Source organism: Dendrobates tinctorius, unplaced genomic scaffold, assembly GCF_039654945.1.
Source record: "Dendrobates tinctorius isolate UK_male_01 unplaced genomic scaffold, ASM3965494v1 ptg000075l, whole genome shotgun sequence".
NCBI lineage: Eukaryota > Metazoa > Chordata > Amphibia > Anura > Dendrobatidae > Dendrobates > Dendrobates tinctorius.
This window is the reverse complement of record NW_027361743.1, coordinates 54,075,245-54,098,663: the sequence shown is the minus strand read 5'-3', so window position 1 is coordinate 54,098,663 and position 23,419 is coordinate 54,075,245. Positions and strand designations below refer to the sequence as shown.

General features: G+C 47.0%; 1 protein-coding gene and 1 long non-coding RNA gene across 3 annotated transcripts in view; one reads left to right on the top strand and one right to left on the bottom strand.

Moving 5' to 3' along the window:
- LOC141096563 (mitochondrial ornithine transporter 1-like) overlaps positions 1-17,382 on the bottom strand; it is a 36,514-nt gene extending 19,132 nt beyond the window's left edge. The window contains exons 1-4 of one of the 2 annotated variants that reach the window (XM_073583282.1): positions 17,297-17,382; positions 8,264-8,332; positions 6,966-7,224; positions 107-244 (exon numbers count right to left, since the gene is read on the bottom strand). In XM_073583282.1, coding sequence (XP_073439383.1) covers positions 107-244; positions 6,966-7,224; positions 8,264-8,318 — 452 coding nt within the window. In that variant the 5' untranslated portion in view covers positions 8,319-8,332; positions 17,297-17,382. Of the gene's footprint in view, positions 1-106; positions 245-6,965; positions 7,225-8,263; positions 8,333-8,499; positions 11,954-17,296 lie in introns of those variants that run through there. The other variant, XM_073583283.1, reaches the window with a different exon arrangement.
- The window catches only part of LOC141096564 (uncharacterized), a 59,497-nt gene that overhangs the window by 3,602 nt on the left and 32,476 nt on the right, over positions 1-23,419 (top strand). The gene's annotated exons all lie outside the window — the stretch shown is intronic.

Genomic DNA, 23,419 nt, shown 5'->3' with positions numbered 1-23,419 from the left:
GCTGTGATATTAGGGACTGGTTCACACACATAACATTATTATAGGACTTCTCTAGTCCTAGTAATAGCAGTATGTCCGCGCCATCAGCATCTAACATCAGACTTACTTTTGCCCCTGTGCTAGCTTGCCTGACACTTGCAGCTCATGCATGGCCTGGAGTCGACATTTCACCAGCTCCGTCGGGCACAGAACCAAAGCAGCAAAAACGCTGGCAAATGAGCCTGCCGCTGCGTTCTGGAGATCACTGCAAACAATCATTGATGGTTAGTCAGAGGGTAAATGAATGGGTCATGTCACATTGTATAGAGAACAGTACAAAACATGATAAACCAGTGCAGTGCACAGCTCCCTCTACACTTTCTCAGTCTCACAAGCTAGATAACCTTGGCTCCTTCCTATCCTTCAGACCACACATCCAAGCCCGTACCTCCTTCCATTTACACCAATTTCCCAAGTACACTGTTTTGACAGATACGAGTCGACAGAATTCCTCATGCCTGCACTCATCATTTCCCGCCTAGAATACTGCAACATCCGCCTCTGTGTCTTTCCAATCTATCTACAAATATGATGTCTGGTTAATTCACTTCTTTCTTTATTCCTCTAACGCACACACATGTCAAACTCTGCCAACTGGGCCAAATCTGGCCCACTGGAAAGTATATTTGGCCCGCTCCCTCCACCATCATTCTGCCTTTGCGTCTGACGTCTCAGCGCAGTGGGTGCGATGACGTCATTACAAGGCACCCAGTGTGCCGAGCAGTGCAGGGGATCAGAAGATGTGCTGCAGAGACTGGAGCCGCGGGGGGTATGAGAAGAGTTGAGTATTTTTTTCTTTTATGTGGAGCCCATTATACTGTAAGGAGCACTATGTGGGGCCCATTATACTGTGTGGAGCACTATGTGGGGACTATTATACTGTATTGAGCACTATGTGGAGGCCATTATACTGTGTGGAGCACTATGTGGGGCCCATTATACTGTGTGGAGCACTATGTGGGGCCCATTATACTGTGTGGAGCACTATGCGGGGCCCATTATACTGTGTGGAGCACTATGCGGGGACCATGATACTGTGTGGAGCACTATGCGGGGACCATGATACTGTGTGGAGCACTATGCGGGGACCATTATACTGTGTGGAGCACTATGCGGGGACCATTATACTGTGTGGAGCACTATGCGGGGACCATTATACTGTATGGAGCACTATGTGGGGCCCATTATACTGTGTGGAGCACTATGTGGGGCCCATTATACTGTGTGGAGCACTATATGGGGCCCATTATACTGTGTGGAGCACTATGTGGGGCCCATTATACTGTGTGGAGCACTATGCGGGGACCATTATACTGTGTGGAGCACTATGCGGGGACCATTATACTGTGTGGAGCACTATGCGGGGACCATTATACTGTATGGAGCACTATGCGGGGACCATTATACTGAATGGAGCACTATGCGGGGGCCATTATACTGAATGGAGCACTATGTGGGGCCCATTATACTGTATGGAGCACTATGTGGGGCCCATTATACCGTATGGAGCACTATGTGGGGATCATTGTACTGTGTGGAGCACTATGTAAGGCCCATTATACTGTATTTAGCACTATGTGGGGCCCATTATACTGTATGGAGCACTATGTGGGGACCATTATACTGTATGGAGCACTATGTGGGGACCATTATACTGCATGAAGCACTATACGGGGGCCATTATACTGCATGAAGCACTATATGGGGGCCATTATACTGCATGAAGCACTATATGGGGGCCATTACACTGCATGAAGCACTATATGGGGACCATTATACTGTATGGAGCACTATGTGGGGACCATTATACTGTATGGAGCACTATGTGGGGGCCATTATACTGCATGGAGCACTATATGGGGGCCATTATACTGCATGAAGCACTATATGGGGGCCATTACACTGTATGGCGCACTATGTGTGGACCATTATACTGTATGGAGCACTATGTGGGGACCATTATACTGTATGGAGCACTATGTGGGGGCCATTATACTGCATGAAGCACTATATGGGGGCCATTATACTGCATGAAGCACTATATGGGGGCCATTACACTGTATGGAGCACTATGTGGGGCCCATTATACTGTGTGAAGCTCTATGTGGGGCCAATTATACTGTATGGAGGAATATGTGGGGACCATTATACTGTATGGAGCACTATGTGGAGGCCATTATACTGTGTGGAGCACTATGTGGAGGCCATTATACTGCATTGAGCACTATGTGGGGCCCAATAACTGTAAGGAGCACTATGTGGGGCCCATTATACTGTATGGAGCACTATGTGGGGACCATTATACTGTATGGAGCACTATATTGGGGACATTATAATGTATGAAGCACTATGTAGGGGCCATTAAATTTTCTGGAGCACTCTGTGGATGTCATTATATTGTTTGGAAGAGCTATGTGGGGATTACAGATGGGAATTATACTGTGTTGGGGGTCACCATACTTTGCCACGAGAGTTGAGAAAGGTGGGAAAATAGCATACAGTAGGGTCAACATACTGCGCATGTGGAGGGTTGTTCATGGGACAACCCCTTTAAGTTTGTTTCCATATGAAAACGTTCATTGTTATATTTGTTAGGAATAAGGAAAAACTTCCTCAATTGTTGACATTTTTTTTTTAAAATTTCAAGGTTGGCCTGCAACTTTGTCCAAGCTTTTCATTTTGGCCCTCTGTGTATTTGAGTTTGGCATCTCTAAAACCTCTGCAATAAGTGCACCCCACTGCTCAACATATCCAAAGCTGACGATGATATACAAAGCTTCCCTCTCCATACATACAAACTCCCTATGCCCCCTACAAGATGTCCTTCTCTGCATCACGCCTTCTAAGATTTCTCCCGTGCATCTCCCACACTCCAGAATGTGCTACACCAACCCGTCACACTCTCCCCACCTTCAAACCCTGAATATCTACCCTTTTGGAAGAGCTCACAACCTGCAGGAGCCAAGTGTCCTCTGTACACCGGTGTACGCCATTCTCGGTACACAACGTTCCCTCACTTTTACTGTATAAGTTGTAATTCCTTGAGCGCTGGACCAGTGTCACCTTCTGCACCAGTCTGCACCTTTACAGCTTGTTCATAGAGTGATGGCATGTTACTGGTATATTGGTCAGTGTGGGTCTGACCTCTAATCCTCCAAGCGCTTGTGCCCCCTTTATTCTCAGGATTAGTGAGGTCCCATAGGTCGCAGCACTACCGATCATAAGAGTCAGGCATATCCTAGCAAGACGCCATCATTTTATAAAATGGGGAAACCCTTTTAACTCCAACATGCAGAGAGTATATGAATTAAAATATAAAAAAAGTTGCTACTGTGGCCTCAATAAAAGGCTTGTGCCCCCCCCTGAATCATCGTGATATCTCTAAGGACAGGACGGTGAGGTGTCAGTGACCCCCCATCTTCTCCCATTAAGGCTAGGGTCACAGGACAGTATTCTCTCATCTGTGGGAACAGGGACGATTACGCAAATCACACTCTGATCAGCATTTCACCTAAGTGTGGTGACAGTGAGATTCAATATTCTTTGGATTAGGTAACGATATACAGAAAATTCTCCATGTTGTCTGCTACATTTGTGGCGCCCCTGAGGGTCCAGTCACCACAGAGGTACTGCAAATCATCCAGAGGTGTGGTATCTCACCCTCAGGTAAGGAGGGAGCACCACCCAGGACTCCTAACACTCGCACCCAACACACACTAGTTTAGTCAGGGCATCTGGGTGTACCCTTCGGGAGGATGGCCTCATCCCAGACTGGCTAGGAAAGGGTGTTGGTAGGTGAGTGGGGAAGGTAGGTAGAAGGGGAGGAGCTTAGGAAGTGGAGTGATTGAGGACATCCAATCAGTGACAGAGAGGTGACAGTTAGTGGGAGGAGTTAGTGTGATGTAAACAGAAGACTGTTCTGGAAAGATCCAGTCAGTCAGTCGGTGGCAGGACAGCGGATGAGCAGGACGGATGTGAGGAGAGTAAGAGTCAGAAAGACACCTCTAATAAGAAGAAAGCTCCTAAGACAGAATAGAAGGGGTCCTAGGGGCACGGGTAGTGAGTTGAGCCACCCGTGGGGCCTGTATCCAGAAAAGTAAGGACCAGGCCAGAGTAAAGGAGCCGGCCCCTAAGCCTAGTGGAGAATACCAAACGAGGCTCAGCTAGTAAGCTGGAGGCTGAGGTGACTAAGTGCCTCAGCCACAACCACAAGCATTCCCTGAAAAGGTAGCCATTGAGATAAAGGATCCCGGGGCCTGACCCACATCGCCCGGCAAGGTCCAAGGTTGCTGGCTTAAGGACACTGTTTGTGAAGGCGCCGGGCAGGAAGGAAAGGAGAGATCAGCGCAGAGAGTTAGCACGGTCTAGAAAGGTGACCACAAAGAGGAGTCCTGAACAGGTGTTCTGATCTACCTGGAAGTTGGCTGGACCCCTCACCCGGAGGACACAGTACCAAGTGGGCTACCGCATGCAGGAACCGTAAGTAAAGACCCTGAAACTGCACCCAACTGTGTCCTTTACATCTCGCCTGCCATACACAGCATTCGCCATCACCATAACCGCCATCGGCTCATTATTACCACCTTAGTTGCCCTGGGACACAGCTCTACATGTGGAGAGCTTCACCATCTCTGCTGCTGCCGTACCACCGTTCCAGAGGATCTGTAAAGCACTGTCGGCTACCCTTGCCGAATACCACGGGTGGCGTAACGATTCCCCTTTTTCGTACAATCTATCCTACCATTTTCCCATCTTTACTCCGATCATTTGAACTTCCATCACCACTGGACACCCAGGGCCACGGACCGGGTCACTACCACCGTGACACACTTCAACTTTAAAAAGAGCCTGACCGGCCCGGTATTGACTGACCCCCGGCCCTGCTGGGCGCTACACGTTCACAGTTTTTCTGTTGGTATCCACTTTTTTCTCGGACAGCACACGGACAGATACAGATTTATGGCCAACTAGATGGTGGCCCGATTCTATCGCATCGGGTATTCTAGAGTCTCTGTTAAAATAAAAAATAGTTATATACTCACCTTCCGACGGCCCCCGGACTCTGTCCCTCCTCTCACCACGCTCCCGGCATCTTCCGGTCCCAGTAATGCATTGTGTGAAACACTGATGATGATGTCACGCTCTCGCGAGAGTGATGTCGTCTCTGGCCCTTCTCGCTAACCAGTACTGGGACCGGAAGATGCCAGGCGCGTGGTGAGAGGAGGGACAGAGTTCGGGGGCTGTCAGAAGGTGAGTATATAACTATTTTTTATTTTAACAGAGACTCTAAAATACCCGATGCGATAGAATCGGGCCACTATCTAGTGTATTATACTCCTGTTACACCCGGAGCTGCTGTCACTGTTCTGCTGTTACCTAATGTATTGTACTCCAGTTACAGCCAGAGCTGCAGTCACTGTTCTGCTGTTACCTAATGTATTGTACTCCAGTTACTCCCAGAGCTGCAGTCACTGTTCTGCTTTTACCTAATGTATTGTAGTCCAGTTACACCCAGAGCTGCAGTCACTGTTCTGCTCTTACCTAATGTATTGTACACAAGTTACACCCAGAGCTGCAGTCACTGTTCTGCTGTTACCTATTGTATTGTACTCCAGATACACTCAGATCTGCAGTCACTGTTCTGCTGTTACCTAATGTACTCCTGATACACCCAGAGCTGCAGTCACTGTTCTGCTCTTACCTAATGTATTGTACTCTTGTACTCCTGTTACACCCAGGGCTGCAGTCACTGTTCTGCTCTTACCTAATGTAATGTGCTCCAGTTACACCCAGAGCTGCAGAAAGGGTTCTGCTGTTAACTAATGTATTGTACTCCAGTTACACCCAGAGCTGCAGTCTCTGTTCTGCTGTTACCTAATTAGTGTACTCCAGTTACACCCAGAGCTGCAGTCACTGTTCTGCTCTTACCTAATGTATTGTACTCGAGATACACCCAGAGCTGCAGTCACTGTTCTGCTCTTACCTAATGTAATGTACTCCAGTTACACCCAGAGCTGCAGTCACTGTTCTGCTCTTACCTAATGTATTGTACTCCGTTAGACCCAGAGCTGCAGTCACTGTTCTGCTCTTACCTAATGTATTGCACTCCAGTTAGACCCAGAGCTGCAGTCACTGTTCTGCTCTTACCTAATGTATTGTACTCCAGTTACACCCAGAGCTGCAGTCACTGTTCTGCTCTTACCTAATGTATTGCACTCCAGTTAGACCCAGAGCTGCAGTCACTGTTCTGCTCTTACCTAATGTATTGTACTCCAGTTACACCCAGAGCTGCAGTCACTGTTCTGCTCTTACCTAATGTATTGTACTCCAGTTACACCCAGAGCTGCAGTCACTGTTCTGCTCTTACCTAATGTACTCCTGTTACACCCATAATATTAAAAAATAAAAAAAGGTTATTCTCACTTTCCGACGGCGTCCGATCTCCTTTCCACGCGCCCGGCCTCGCGTTCCCAGGAATGCATTGCGGCTTAGACCACTGATGACGTCGTGCTCTCGCGAGAGTGATGTCATCTCCGGTCTAAAGCGGAATGCATTACTGGGACCTTGAGGCCGGGCGCGTGGAAAGGAGATCGGACGCCGTCGGAAGGTGAGTATAACCTTTTTTTAATTTTAATTCTATTTTTTACAGATTAAGCGCTGCGCCCGCTGCGACCAATCAGCAGTTTACCGTTACAATCAGCTGCGCCTGTCACTGATTGGTCGCGGCCTGGCGGGATTTCGGTTACAGACAGACATAATAAGACGATTATAGATATGTAAAGAACAAAGAGGTTACCCATGAGAGAAGGTCTGCTTCTCATAGGTCCCTATGGCAGTGGTGTAGGCGGTCCCTGTGGTACGTATGTACTAACCCTGGATATAGGTAGCCACCTCTATAATACCATGTGCCTAATTATTCCACTTACCTTAGGACTGCATTGTCCTCTAAACCAGCGAGCCTTCGCACAACTCTCTGGCAGAAGCCATAGCTCATAAACAGCACTGAGTTTTCAGCTATATTGGCCAGAAGAGCTGGACCGGTCCCTTTGTAGAAGCCCCTGAACCCCACGTGTCTGTAGGTCTTCACTGCGCAGTCTATGAGGCCTCGGTACATATTCGGGAACGTCTGCATCTTCACCTTGGCAGTGTCAAACGGCTGTCCGGTCAGAACACATGCCGTTCCACCTGGGAATTAAGGACATATCAGTACAATCACTGCACAGAGGAAGGTGTGCGACTCATCAATGGGGAAAAAGCATCGCTGCCAGATGTCTCCATAAGAATGCCTCAGGTAAATCTATATCATAGAGTCAAACAGGATTTTACATACTTACATAGGGTGAAAAAAGACCCCCGTCCAGCAAGTTCAACCTTTCTCCACCAATTGTACTTTTCGTTACTAATTTGTCTATAATCCACTATGTTATGTGTGTCGAGGAAATCATCCAGCCCTTACTTAAAAGCTGTTCTAATGTCTGCCATTAATACCTCTGTGATCAGGCATTACAGTCTGACTGCCCTAACTGTAAAGAACCCTGTACATCCTGCAATATCTGGAAAGATATCTGCTAGCTGCAACCAATCACTGGCCGCAGCGGTCACATGTGGCCAATCTGGAGAGATGTGTGAATGCAACAGCCAATCACTGGTCGTATTGATTATGAATAGATCACCACTGAGACCACACTGATTGGCTGCTGTAGGCACATTTCTGTCCAGACGAGGCAGGATGTAATGAGACCAGTTGGGGACATGTGACTGCTGCAGCCAGTGATTGGCTGCAGCTATCAAATGTCTTTCCAGCCGGAGCAGGAAGTACAGAGATTGGCAGGGAATCTGGTGTCAGGATGTGAGCAGGGATCAGTAAGGTGAGCATTACTTATCTGAACATTTTCTGAAAGAATGGGACTTTCTAAAGAGCTCACAGATACCAGCGCGGTGCTGTAATCGGATGTCACGAGTCAGATCTGACATTTCTTCCCCCCTAAATGTGCCACCATCAGCAGAAAATGGTGGAGGAGGTTCAAAATTCTCGCCAGTGATGGCGACACTTCTCTTTATTCTCCTTAGAACTTGCTCAGTTAATTGTATTTATAAATAGATATTGTAATATATCCATTAGAAGGCATAGAACTTAACACATATTTTGATTATGAAAAGTTACAAAAAAAATCTCAGAGTATTGAAGCCAATGTGGTGTTCCTAACCTTCCATTCACACTCACCTGCAGCTCCGGCTGTAAGATCTATAGCAGCCTGGATGGCTGGATCTGGAGCCATATTGTGAGTTGTACCTAACAAAAAAAAAAAAAAAAAAAAAAAAAAGAGATTTGTACCTGGTGAGCAGGTGAGTGCTAACATTTGCTTTCATTGCAGTTTAAATAGAGTTAAAGCACCACCCCAGCATTTTTTTAATGCTGGAGTGGTGCCACTAATCTGAGTTCCCTGACATTATACTTACCAGCCACTTTCTTCAGCTGTTCCCGGTGGTGTTCCGGTCCCCCAGGGCCATCTTGTGACCAGCTGTCAGGGGTACCGGTCACAAGTCTATGATAGTCTCATTCTGTCCTCATAGACTTACATTGAGTTGTGACTTCCGACTCGTCCAGCAAAAACTGGAGCGATCCGGCAGGTGACAATCTGTTGGACACTGACCGGAGCGGTGCCTGGAAGAGTTGAAGACGGCGGCTGGTAAGTATAATGCTAGGGACAGGGAAATGATATTAGTGGCACCACTCCAGTGCTGAAATAAAAAAAAAAAAAAACACTGGAGTGGCGCTTTGACCTGAAATAAAAATCTGGCCGTACCTTGCACCCCAATTCTCAATCCAGGAGATGATTTTCGGATTCATCAACCCCCAGCAGGAGTGAAGACGGACACAATTCCACCTGCTGTGGCTGTAGAGGTGGCGACATTACCTACTGGTCCCCAGGTTGCACCGATGGTAGGACCCCCAGCTCACCGACCTCTTTTTGTAGGGAAGGGAAAGATCCTGGAAGGTTTCTCACTGTAGGTACAGGGGGCATCACAGTGCCCATTGGAAGACGCAATGCGGCCAAACTAAGCTTTTATTGTCTTATTCTCATAGTCTCGTGGTATTAACACATTCTGTCTGATTCCTATTCCCCTCTAACCTACGTGAGAAAAGGAAGCAGCTGGAATAATATAAGAAAATAACTAAAATAGATCAATGCTGAAAAACTGGACTAACGAGCCATAAAAATGATCAGTCCTTGTAACAATGCCGGGGTCGTAAGGCTTTAATAAACCATAGTAAGTGTATGTATGCGGACTGTGCTATGAGAACGGCGCTCAAGGTCACTGCACAAAGCAGCTGTCAGAACGGTATGTGGGGCGTACACTGCAGAAGGCGAGAATCATCAAGGACTATTGCGTCAGAACCGACTCACCTTCTCCTATGTATATTATATACATGTACTGTATATAGTGAATAGCCGCCTGCAGCAGCGATGCCCCAGCAATATCCGCGGCGGAATTTACTGCTGTGGATATCATTGTATAGAAGGAGCTGGGTAATTGCACATTTCATCCTTTGTGCAAAAAAAGTGAAATTCACACCTGTATCTGCAGCATAATTTGCTATTAAAACAAGCGGCTCCTGTCAATTTATGCTGCAGATATATTTCGCAGCATGTCGAGAAGATTTTAAAACGCCACTCCTGTAGGGTTTTCTTTATTTCCCCGCTGGAGTGGTGCTTTAAATGTAAGTCCCCTGCCCTTGTCTGATAATCACCTTGCGGTGCTTTCATCTGTTTTCGCCGTCAAGAGCTTGTCGTGTATCTCTGACTTCCTACCAGTCAGAACCTGGGCTCACAAGATGGCGCCGCGGGACCAGACCGGCGCCGAAAAATTGTGAAGACACCTGAGGGTGAGTATAACACCAGGGACAGGGGACTTACATTCAAAGCGCCACTCAAGTGCTATTAAAAAAACGCTGAAGTGGCGCTTTAAAATGTCATGATGCACTACTTTATGTCACTGTGTTTATGTCAGAAATTTGTTGTAAACGTTAGGCACCTTTTAATTAAAGTGTATTAGAAAAAAAAAATTAGATTATGACATTAAATAGAGACTTAGGATGCAAATAAATGTTCGTCTCAGACCACCCCTTTAAGGCCGTGTTCACACACAGCTGTCTTTTGTCTCGTTTTGGTATGTCATACTAAAAATAAAGCTGCTTCGTTTCTGATACCCCCGGATGTTTAGCATGTGCGGATGACACGTGTTTTCCATTTTACATATGTATGTGGTTTTTCACCTGCAAATTTTCTGCCTATAATGCAAGTCTATGGGAATAATCTGCACATAAAACTCAGCGTACCCGCAAGAGGAACTGACATGATGAGAATGTCAAACACATACTGCAGGTTAGATTATGCCAAGTAATAAAAAGCACAGTGGGCAGGAGAGCTCTATAAATCCCATCCACTTTGCTGGAACTGGAAATGTTGTTTTTTTGACACAGCAGAAAAAACTCTTCATGGGCACTCAGCAGTGCCGGCATCTGGCACACCAGGGCAAGGGCCGGGTCCCTGGACGAACGGGGGGGGCTCCAATTACCGTCGGTGACATAGGCACGCTATGGAGCCTGTGAGTCGGGGGAGCCTGGTGCCAGTGCCGGCCCTCTCCTCAAATACTCGCCTCTCTCTATTCCACATTGCTCCAGTCTCTTCAGTGTCTTCTCACTCTCTGTGACCTCTCAAGGCAGAAGGCGTGATGACGTCACTGCAGCGCCCCCTCTGCCGAGCAGTGCCTAGATAGATGACAGGGTTAATGTGGACATGCTCCGCGCTGCTCAATAACGGAAGGTCCAAAGGCGTTTTCCACATAATTTTGGTTTATTCAACGCGTTTCAAAGTCTGAAATGACTTCATCAGAAAATACCACGCAAATACAGAATCAGAAGAGGGCTGCTGCTTTAAACAGGCAGAATTTCGAATAATGGCGCGGCCCTTATCCACATTAACCCTTTCATCTATCTACAGCACGGTCACTCGGTGACCCGTGGATCTGCTGCAGCCGATATTTAGATGCGCTATATTAACAGCTTCATCTGGTGAGTAGAATTTCATCATATTAGCTCACTTATACATCGGATAAGACCCTATTTGCGCAAATCTCTCCAGCAGTATTTCACTGGAGCAGTGCCTAGAGTCAGAAGACACTGAGGAGACTGGAGCTGCAGGGAACGAGGAGAGGTGAGTATTTGATTATTTATGGAGAATTATATGGGGTCCATTATACTGTAGGGAACAATATATGAGGCACATTATACTGTATGGGGCAATAAATGGGGCCCATTGCACAGTATGGAACATTATAAGGGGCCATTATATACTGTATGGAGCAAAATATGAGGCCATTATATTGTATGGAACATTAGATTTGGCCCATTATACTGTATGAAGTAATAAATGGGGCCATTATACTGTATGGAGCATTATATGGGACGCATTATACTGTATGGAGCATTATATGGGGCCCATTATACTGTATGGAGCAATATATGGGGCCCATTATACTGTATGGAGCATTATACTGTATGGAGCAATATATGGAGCCCATTATACTGTATGGAGCATTATATGGGACGCATTATACTGTATGGAGCAATATATGGAGCCCATTATACTGTATGGAGCATTATATGGGACGCATTATACTGTATGGAGCAATATATGGGGCCCAATATACTGTATGGAGCAATATATGGGGCCCACTATACTGTGCACCGTGCGCTGCGAGGATTCACTGGTTTCTGAGCTATTGTAGAATTTACAATATACACTCACTGGCCACTTTATTAGGTACACCATGCTAGTAACGGGTTGGACCCCCTTTTGCCTTCAGAACTGCCTCAATTCTTCGTGGCAGAGATTCAACAAGGTGCTGGAAGCATTCCTCAGAGATTTTGGACCATATTGACATGATGGCATCACACAGTTGGCGCAGATTTGTCGGCTGCACATCCCTGATGCGAATCTCCCGTTCCACCACATCCCAAAGATGCTCTATTGGATTGAGATCTGGTGACTGAGGAGGCCATTTGAGTACAGTGAACTCATTGTCATGTTCAAGAAACCAATCTGAGATGATTCGAGCTTTATGACATGGCGCATTATCCTGCTGAAAGTAGCCATCAGATGTTGGGTACATTGTGGTCATAAAGGGATGGACATGGTCAGCAACAATACTCAGGTAGGCTGTGGCGTTGCAACGATGCTCAATTGGTACCAAGGGGCCCAAAGAGTGCCAAGAAAAAATTCCCCACACCATGACACCACCACCAGCCTGAACCGTTGATACAAGGCAGGATGGATCCATGCTTTCATGTTGTTTACGCCAAATTCTGACCCTACCATCCGAATGTCGCAGCAGAAATCGAGACTCATCAGACCAGGCAACGTTTTTCCAATCTTCTACTGTCCAATTTCGATGAGCTTGTGCAAATTGTAGCCTCAGTTTCCTGTTCTTAGCTGAGAGGAGTGGTACCCAGTGTGGTCTTCTGCTGCTGTAGCCCATCTGCCTCAAAGTTCGACGCACTGTGCGTTCAGAGATGCTCTTCTGCCTACCTTGGTTGTAACGGGTGGCAATTTGAGTCACTGTTGCCTTTCTATCAGCTCGAACCAGTCTGCCCATTCTCCTCTGACCTCTGGCATCAACATGGCATTTCCGGCCACAGAACTGCCGCTCACTGGATTTTTTTTCTTTTTCGGACCATTCTCTGTAAACCCTAGAGATGGTTGTGCGTGAAAATCCCAGTAGATCAGCAGTTTCTGAAATACTCAGACCAGCCCTTCTGGCACCAACAATCATGCCACGTTCAAAGGCACTCAAATCACCTTTCTTCCCCATACTGATGCTCGGTTTGAACTGCAGGAGATTGTCTTGACCATGTCTACATGCCTAAATGCACTGAGTTGCCGCCATGTGATTGGCTGATTAGAAATTAAGTCTTAACACACAGTTGGACAGGTGTACCTAATAAAGTGGCCAGTGAGTGTATATCACTCATGTAATGTAAGAGGTCAGTGAAATCTTTGGGATTGTACTACACCTGTATTTCTTATCTGTGCATCATGAATCGTGGTAAGTGTTAAAGGGGCCCACTGAGACTCTTTCGCCCACAAAAACCTGGAGCCGGCCCTGGCGCACAGCCTCATAATCAGAAAATTGGCATGTCATTTTCTATGCAAAGAACAGAAGATCTGTTAACCCCCTGACGAAGGCTAGTGGTGAAACACGAGTCGGGGCCTGGCGCCAGGCTAGCAGGGGATGAATACAGCTCCTTGCATTGTCCAAATCCTCGTATCCACCTTGGTTTGTTCTTTACTGATCTCTGATTTCATGGTTTCATCATGTCACCTTCCACGCTGCACTTTACCCTGGCATTGCGATTACAACCACCATGGAGCATCGTACTAAGCAGCCAACATTCTTTACCTATTACATTGTGTCGTCTCTTTTTGTGGACTCAGTTTGAGTTTTATTTTTTTTTGTGACTTTTTGTGATTGCTATATAAGATCTATCACTCTGTCTACCTACGACTATGTACCGTGTTACTGTGCTCTTTTTGTGGGGTATAGTCTGGCTATGGTTATTTCATTCTAAATTTAAAGGGAACCTGTCACCCCCCAGGGCGTTTTTAAGTTAAAGAGCCACCTTCAGCAGCACTAAGGCTGCATTCTGTGAAGGTGGCTCTTCTGCTTCTGACCCCCAGTAATGCTGAAATATCGACTTTTATAAATAGCTCCTCATAGCTGTAATGTGTCCCATAGGTATGGTGTGTCCCCCTGTATCAGCCGCCTCCCAGCCGTCCATCATGCCTGTCTGGTGTCTGGGCGACGCCCACATCTTTCCATCATGATGCTTCGTGCCTCTACCTCCTTCGGTTTTGAATGCCGGCAGCTCCGCTGTGAGGAGTTCTCGGGCATGCGCAGTGCGCGCTGCCCGAGAACCGACGTCAGGCTATTGCACCTACGTGTTGTGGAGGCCCCAGCCCCGCAGTGTGAATACATCACAACACACAGCGGGGTGGGATCTGGGGCCTCCACACTTGAACCTGCATCAAATCCACTGAACAAATACTAGGAATCCGCAGGAATATTTTACCCTGCGGTTTCTGCCAAGAGATGCGGTTTCTCTGCGGAAAAAGCCGCAGCAAAGACCATAACGTGTGAACACACCCTTAGTGCTACTGAAGGTGGCTCTTTAACTTAAAACCGCGCGGGGGGGGTGACAGGTTCCCTTTAATGCCATTACTAATTGAATACATTGATCTACAATTTCCGGGACATTTTGTACGGTTGGGAATCAGTTTTTCTAATCCTATTCAACATTTAGAAAGTGAAATACAGACCAAATAGTCAGTAAATGTGCCACATGCCGGATGATAAAGTTAGCGCATCGTCAGACACTTCTGTCTCGCCACGTCTTAATTGGATGACTTTGCGCCAACTTTCAACTGTAAGGAGGCGCCCCCGATCCACACCGAAATCCTGGAATGGGAACATTGCCTTACAAGCTGTATGGCCGCACACAACATCTGGAACGGACGACTACTCCCAACATGCTCTAATGAGCAGCCATAACAGAAATACCATATAATATACTGCTCCCGACACTCGTCAGGGATAGATCTGATCACTGAGCCCACTATGTCTGCTCCCCTGACACTCGTCAGTGATAGATCTGATCACTGAGCCCACTATGTCTGCTCCCCTGACACTCGTCAGTGATAGATCTGATCACTGAGCCCACTATGTCTGCTCCCCTGACATTCGTCAGTGATACATCTGATCATTGAGCCCACTATGTCTGCTCCCCTGACACTCCTCAGGGATAGATCTGATCACTGAGCCCACTATGTCTGCTCCCCTGACACTCGTCAGTGATAGATCTGATCACTGAGCCCACTATGTCTGCTCCCCTGACACTCCTCAGGGATAGATCTGATCACTGAGCCCAATATGTCTGCTCCCCTGACACTCCTCAGTGATAGATCTGATCACTGAGCCCACTATGTCTGCTCCCCTGACACTCCTCAGGGATAGATCTGATCACTGAGCCCACTATGTCTGTGCCCCTGACACTCCTCAGGGATAGATCTGATCACTGAGCCCACTATGTCTGCTCCCGACACTCATCAGTGATAGATCTGATCACTGAGCCCACTATGTCTGCTCCCCTGACACTCCTCAGTGATAGATCTGATCACTGAGCCCACTATGTCTGCTCCCCTGACACTGCTCAGAGATAGATCTGATCACTGAGCCCTCTGTCTGTGCCCCTGACACTCCTCATGGATAGATCTGATCACTGAGCCCACTATGTCTGCTCCCCTGACACTCCTCAGTGATAGATCTGATCACTGAGCCCACTATGTCTGCTCCCCTGACACTCCTCAGGGATAGATCTGATCACTGAGCCCACTATGTCTGCTCCCCTGACACTCCTCAGGGATAGATCTGATCACTGAGCCCACTATGTCTGCTCCCCTGACACTCCTCAGGGATAGATCTGATCACTGAGCCCACTATGTCTGCTCCCCTGACACTCGTCAGTGATAGATCTGATCACTGAACCCACTATGTCTGCTCCCCTGACACTCCTCAGGGATAGATCTGATCACTGAGCCCACTATGTCTGCTCCCCTGACACTCCTCAGGGATAGATCTGATCACTGAGCCCACTATGTCTGCTCCCCTGACACTCCTCAGGGATAGATCTGATCACTGAGCCCACTATGTCTGCTCCCCTGACACTCCTCAGGGATAGATCTGATCACTGAGCCCACTATGTCTGCTCCCCTGACACTCCTCAGGGATAGATCTGATCACTGAGCCCACTATGTCTGCTCCCCTGACACTCCTCAGGGATAGATCTGATCACTGAGCCCACTATGTCTGCTCCCCTGACACTCCTCAGGGATAGATCTGATCACTGAACCCACTATGTCTGCTCCCCTGACACTCCTCAGGGATAGATCTGATCACTGAGCCCACTATGTCTGCTCCCCTGACACTCCTCAGGGATAGATCTGATCACTGAGCCCACTATGTCTGCTCCCCTGACACTCCTCAGGGATAGATCTGATCACTGAGCCCACTATGTCTGCTCCCCTGACACTCGTCAGTGATAGATCTGATCACTGAACCCACTATGTCTGCTCCCCTGACACTCCTCAGGGATAGATCTGATCACTGAGCCCACTATGTCTGCTCCCCTGACACTCCTCAGGGATAGATCTGATCACTGAGCCCACTATGTCTGTGCCCCTGACACTCCTCAGGGATAGATCTGATCACTGAGCCCACTATGTCTGTGCCCCTGACACTCCTCAGAGATAGATCTGATCACTGAGCCCACTATGTCTGCTCCCCTGACACTCCTCAGGGATAGATCTGATCACTGAGCCCACTATGTCTGCTCTCCTGACACTCGTCAGTGATAGATCTGATCACTGAACCCACTATGTCTGCTCCCCTGACACTCCTCAGGGATAGATCTGATCACTGAGCCCACTATGTCTGCTCCCCTGACACTCCTCAGGGATAGATCTGATCACTGAGCCCACTATGTCTGTGCCCCTGACACTCCTCAGGGATAGATCTGATCACTGAGCCCACTATGTCTGTGCCCCTGACACTCCTCAGAGATAGATCTGATCACTGAGCCCACTATGTCTGTGCCCCTGACACTCCTCAGAGATAGATCTGATCACTGAGCCCACTATGTCTGCTCCCCTGACACTGCTCAGAGATAGATCTGATTACTGAGCCCTCTGTCTGTGCCCCTGACACTCCTCATGGATAGATCTGATCACTGAGCCCACTATGTCGCTCCTTCCTGCCATTCCAGCCTAGGACACTGTGGTTAGACACCTGCACAGCTGCTGCCAGGGGCAGAATGAAGGCTGTGGAGCTAGGCTGGGCACATGTGAGGAGGGAGGAGGGCCAGAGGAAGAGGCCCCTGCCAGGGTGACACAAGCCATAGGACAGTGTGCAGGGACAGGCAGACAATGGGGCAGCACCAGTGCACAGAGGGTCACCTGCCCGGGGTACATGTTCACTGCAGCTCTGGGTGTGTGCAGAGGAGGCTCACACGGCAGCTGGCTACAGCCCAGGCCCAGAGGAAGAGGCCGGCGATGGCTGTTGTCAGCAGCAGCCATGCCACAGAGATCAACAGAGCAGCAGCGCGGAACACACCGCACGCGGGACCGAGGAGGGCACTTACCCGGAGCTGCACCCGGAACCGGAGCTGTCACCCGGTGTCACCTGTCCCCGCCCACCTCCGCTGCTGGCTCGCCCTATAGCAGGCCCCGTATGTGCGGGGTCTTATATGTGACAGGCAGGTGTGTCATCAGGGGGAGGCTGCGGGCGCTACATGGGGAAATCACCCGGAGCTGAGCACGAAGCTGAAGTTGGTACTTAGAATGTTTTATTTTTTTTGAAAAACCTGAAAAAAACAGAAAATAAAAAGTAGGTGAATAAGAAACCAACTTCAGCATCGTGGGCTGAGCCCTCACTACAACCACAGGGCAGAGCGGCAGCTGTGATGGCACCAAGAGGGCTGTATACTCTCTATAAGAGCTGTATACTCTCCATGAGGGCTGTATACTCTGAGAGCTGTATACTCTCCATGAGGGCTGTATACTCTCCATGAGGGCTGTATACTCTCCATGAGGGCTGTATACTCTCCATGAGGGCTGTATACTCTGAGAGCTGTATACTCTCCATGAGGGTTGTATACTCTCCATGAGGGCTGTATACTCTGAGAGCTGTATACTCTCCATGAGGGTTGTATACTCTCCATGAGGGCTGTATACTCTCCATGAGGTCTATATACTCTATAAGGGCTGTATACTCTCCATGAGGTCTATATACTCTATAAGGGCTGTATACTCTCCATGAGGGTTGTATACTCTGAGAGCTGTATACTCTCCATGAGGGCTGTATACTCTCCATGAGGGCTGTATACTCTCCATGAGGTCTATATACTCTATAAGGGCTGTATACTCTCCATGAGGGTTGTATACTCTGAGAGCTGTATACTCTCCATGAGGTCTATATACTCTATAAGGGCTGTATACTCTCCATGAGGGCTGTATACTCTCCATGAGGTCTATATACTCTATAAGGGCTGTATACTCTCCATGAGGGTTGTATACTCTGAGAGCTGTATACTCTCCATGAGGTCTATATACTCTATAAGGGCTGTATACTCTCCATGAGGGTTGTATACTCTGAGAGCTGTATACTCTCCATGAGGTCTATATACTCTATAAGGGCTGTATACTCTCCATGAGGGCTGTATACTCTCGATGAAGGCTGTATACTCACTTAAGAGCTGTATACTATCCATTAGAGCTATATACTCTATAGGGGCTGTATACTCTCCATGAGAGATATACTCTCTATGAGGGCTGTATACTCTCCATGAGAGATATATACTCTCCATGAGGGCTGTATACTTCCCATAAGAGATATATACTCTCCCTGAGGGCTGTATACTCCCCATGAGAGATATATACTCTCCATGAGGGCTGTATACTCTACATGAGAGATATATACTCTCCATGAGGGCTGTATACTCACCTCAGAGCTGTATACTCTCCCTGAGGGCTGTATACTCACCTATGAGCTGTATACTCCCCATGAGAGATATATACTCTCCATGAGGGCTGTATACTCTACATGAGAGATATATACTCTCCATGAGGGCTGTATACTCTACATGAGAGATATATACTCTATGAGGGCTGTATACTCTACATGAGAGATATATACTCTATGAGGGCTGTATACTCTCCATGAGGGTTATATACTCTATAAGGGCTGTATACTCTCCATGATTGTTGTATACTCTCGATGAAGGCTGTATACTCACTTAAGAGCTGTATACTATCCATTAGAGCTATATACTCTATAAGGGCTGTATACTCTCCATGAGAGATATACTCTATGAGGGCTATATACTCTATAAGGGCTGTATAGTCTCCATGAAGGCTGTATACACACCTCAGGGCAGCATACTGTACATGAGGGCTGTATACTCTCCATAAGAGATACATACTCTATAAGGGCTGTATACTCTCCATGAAGGCTGTATACGCACCTCAGGGCAGCATACTGTACATAAGGGCTGAATACTCTCCATGAGGGCTGTATACTCTCCATGAAGGCTATATACTCTATAAGGGCTGTATACTCTCCATGAAGGCTGTATACGCACCTCAGGGCAGCATACTGTACATGAGGGCTGAATACTCTCCATAAGGGCTGTATACTCTCCATGAGAGATATATACTCTGTAAGGGCTGTATACTCTCCATGAGGGCTGTATACTCATCTCAGGGCAGCATACTGTACATGAGGGCTGTATACTCTCCATGAGGGTTATATACTCTATAAGGGCTGTATACTCTCCATGAGTGCTGTATACTCTCCATGAAGGCTGTATACTCATTTAAGAGCTGTATACTATCCATTAGAGCTATATACTCTATAAGGGCTGAATACTCTCCATGAGGGCTGTATACTCACCTCAGGGCAGCATATTGTACATGAGGGCTGTATACTCTCCATGAAGGCTATATACTCTATAAGGGCTGTATACTCTCCATGAAGGCTGTATACGCACCTCAGGGCAGCATACTGTACATGAGGGCTGAATACTCTCCATAAGGGCTGTATACTCTCCATGAGAGATATATACTCTGTAAGGGCTGTATACTCTCCATGAGGGCTGTATACTCATCTCAGGGCAGCATACTGTACATGAGGGCTGTATACTCTCCATGAGGGTTATATACTCTATAAGGGCTGTATACTCTCCATGAGTGCTGTATACTCTCCATGAAGGCTGTATACTCATTTAAGAGCTGTATACTATCCATTAGAGCTATATACTCTATAAGGGCTGAATACTCTCCATGAGGGCTGTATACTCACCTCAGGGCAGCATATTGTACATGAGGGCTGAATACTCTCCATGAGGGCTGTATACTCTCCATGAGATATATATACTCTATAAGGGCTGTATACTCTCCATGAGGGCTGTATACTCACTTAATAGCTGTATACTATCCATTAGCGCTATATACTCTATAACGGCTGTATACTCTCCATGAGGGCTGTATACTCTCCATGAGAGATATATACTCTATAAGGGCTGTATACTCTCCATGAGGGCTGTATACTCTCCATGAGATATATATACTCTATAAGGGCTGTATACTCTCCATGAGAGCTGTATACTCTCCATGAGATATATATACTCTATAAGGGCTGTATACTCTCCATGAGGGCTGTATACTCACTTAATAGCTGTATACTATCCATTAGCGCTATATACTCTATAAGGGCTGTATGCTCTCCATGAGAGCTGTATACTCTCCTCAGAGCTATATACTCCATGGGCAGCTATATACTTACCACACGGCCAAGGACAGAGCTGCAGGCTATATTAGGGGGAGATATACTGTACAATTGTTCTTACTGTATACATCAGAGTAGCAATAAATGAAGGTTCTGTGATTGGGATTCATTTGGTCCTGGTGTAATGTGAGGGCTGTATATTCTTACTACATGTGACAGTGAGGGACTCCAGATGGTTATTGGGGTGTATCCTAATCTAATGTATACTACTTGTTACTCCATACCCCAGGACTAGGGGCGTAGCCACAGTGGTTGGAGCCGCACGGGCCATGTAGCCTAGGCCGGCCCAACAGGTCTGATTGTCCCATATGAGAGGACCAATACTGATGTGACGTGATAGGACAGTCTAAATAAATGTGGTTTTACAGCACATTTAATTCCTTCTCAACATGACGATTTCCTATTTTTGTTCTCTTTTTTCTATATGTTGTTTTGTGGGATGAGTTATACTTTTTGAATGACATCCATTCTATCAGGTGATGTACTAGAAAGTAAAAAAATCCAAGTGCGGCGAATTTGCAAAAAAAAAAGGCGCAATTCTGCAATATTACCATATACCATAACACCGCTGTGCATAGCAAATAATACACTCTCCGATGAACAGCAGCAACAGGCTTTCATAGCAGCCATCTGCACCCATTCCCATGATGTGTATTTGGTGAGTTTTTGATGTTGCAGATTTTCCAAAAAAATACAAGTAACCTGTTTTTCTTAATGGGTGCATAAACGGTGCAGAAAATCTACAGCATCAAAATCTCACCAAATACTCATTGTGAGAACTTAGCCTTGGAGGCAGATGACGGCTGAATAACAGACAATATCTTCTGGCAAAGGCGCAGGATCAGTTCCTGAGCAGTTAAAACTGTGGATACTGGAAATTAACTACCGTAGATTGTCTGGGGAAGGTCATTTCAGAGAACTGGTGCAGCGTGAGAGAACTCTTGAAGACAGGAGTGTGAAGTCATGTTAGGATATATTTCCACGGTCCGGAATCCCTGCGCTTTGGACGCAGCGGAAAGCCCTCTCCGCCCAAAGCGCCGCCCCCAGTTGTACGCGCGGTGATTCCGGATGTGTTCATTGAACACATATGGAATCACCGCATCGTATCCATAGACTGTATTATTTATCTTGCAGAGACGGAGTGTCTCCGTAAGATAAATAGACATGCTGCGTTCTATTAAAACGCGCTGCATGTCCGGATTTGTGGGTGCGTCGCCTGCGTTTTAGTGTGCATAGTGGAGACAGGATTTCTTAAAATCCCCTCCACTATGCTGTAACATCTGGACGCTGCGGATTTAATGCTGCGGCTGTACGCAGCGTCCATTCCGCAGCCAATCCTGATGTAATCCGGACCGTGGAAACATACCCTAATTCTTAGATCACTAGTGGAACAGGGGGCACAGGTGGTAGACAGAGATGAGAAAGGAGATGCATTGCCTTGGAGAGCTTTGTGGGTGAAAGTGATAAGCTTATATTGTGCAGATGGGAAACCAGTGCAATGACAGGCTCAAGGTGGAGGCATTGGTGTCACTGCTGGACATAAATATAATCCTGGTTGCTGCTTTCAGGATACCGTAGACTGGAGTGAGGATTGTTTAGTAACACTGATAAATAGAGTGGTAGGTGTCCTGGCGAGAATTACTCAGAACAACAGTAAGAGTTTTTGGAGTGTCAATGGTAAGAAAAGCTATTATCAAGGAACATTGTGGATTATATCCACGCTGCCAGACTTTGTGGTATTTCCTGAAGAAGAGGTCATATAGGACTTCAAAATGCGTAGAATAAACCACCATTATCTTTCAACCTTGCTTTTCATCCTAAATTGTCTGGCAGCGCAGATATAATCCACAATCTCCTTTGATAATAGCTCCTATTAGGTCGCTAGCCGACCTGTGTATCTGCGGCAGCTGACATATAAACCTTGTCTCTACACCACCAAGTGAGCAGTTTTTGATCAAAATTGCACATTGTATAATGTGGGATAAGACTCTATTTTTTGCGCTCCTTTGCCTTCCTACAGTTTGCACTACTAATGGTAAGAAAAGGGCAGAATATCAAGGTGTTTTTGAGGTGAAGCTGACATGATCAAGTGAGAATATAGTACAGTGGCTTGCAAAAGTTTGAACACCCTTGTTCAAAATTACTGTTATTGTGAACAGTGTTATGATGAGTCACCGAAGGAGGAAAAAACAAAATACCAGCTAAGTCCAGAAAAACCAGAGAGGTTGGCAGCTATCGGATTGCAGACCCCTGAACCTATCCACAACAACTAGCAGTAGCCGTGGGGGGTTCCTACGGTGCCCTAGACCCCTCGATCACAGCCGGAGAGCTACATAGCCTAAAGACAGAAAGGGGAAAAACTAAACTGCCCCAGAGCAGACCCCAAAGCAATAGGCAGCCCCCAACATATAATGACGGTGAAGCAAGATGAAAACACTAACACAGATAGAAAGATAGGTTGAGCAAATGATGGGGCCCAAGCTAACTACATAGGACAGGATAGGAAAGCTGCTGTCTGCCATCCGCAAAAACCCTATCAAAATGAGCCAACCGACTGATAGGAAAAACAGGCCCTGAAGTCACTAGGCTTCAAAAGACTATATCAGCACTCAGGTATATTCTGAAGACAGAGCAAAAGATCAACAGATCAGAGACAAAAATGAAATTCAGCTCACCCCCGGCCGGGGATGGCAGAACTCCCAAAAAACAAGGCAAAACAAAACTGAAGAGTACAAAGCAGAGCAGAAAAACTTAGCTTTGAGAAGCAGGAATCAGACTGGTCTCCAAGAATCCAGCAGGAAAATCACCAGCCAGGAAGAAGGGCGTCGGCAGCCTTATATCCAGTCCTCAATTCCAGTCACCCAGTTATCATCTAGCTGCCCAGGTGTTTGGTAATCAGTCTCACTACCTTCCTTCACCA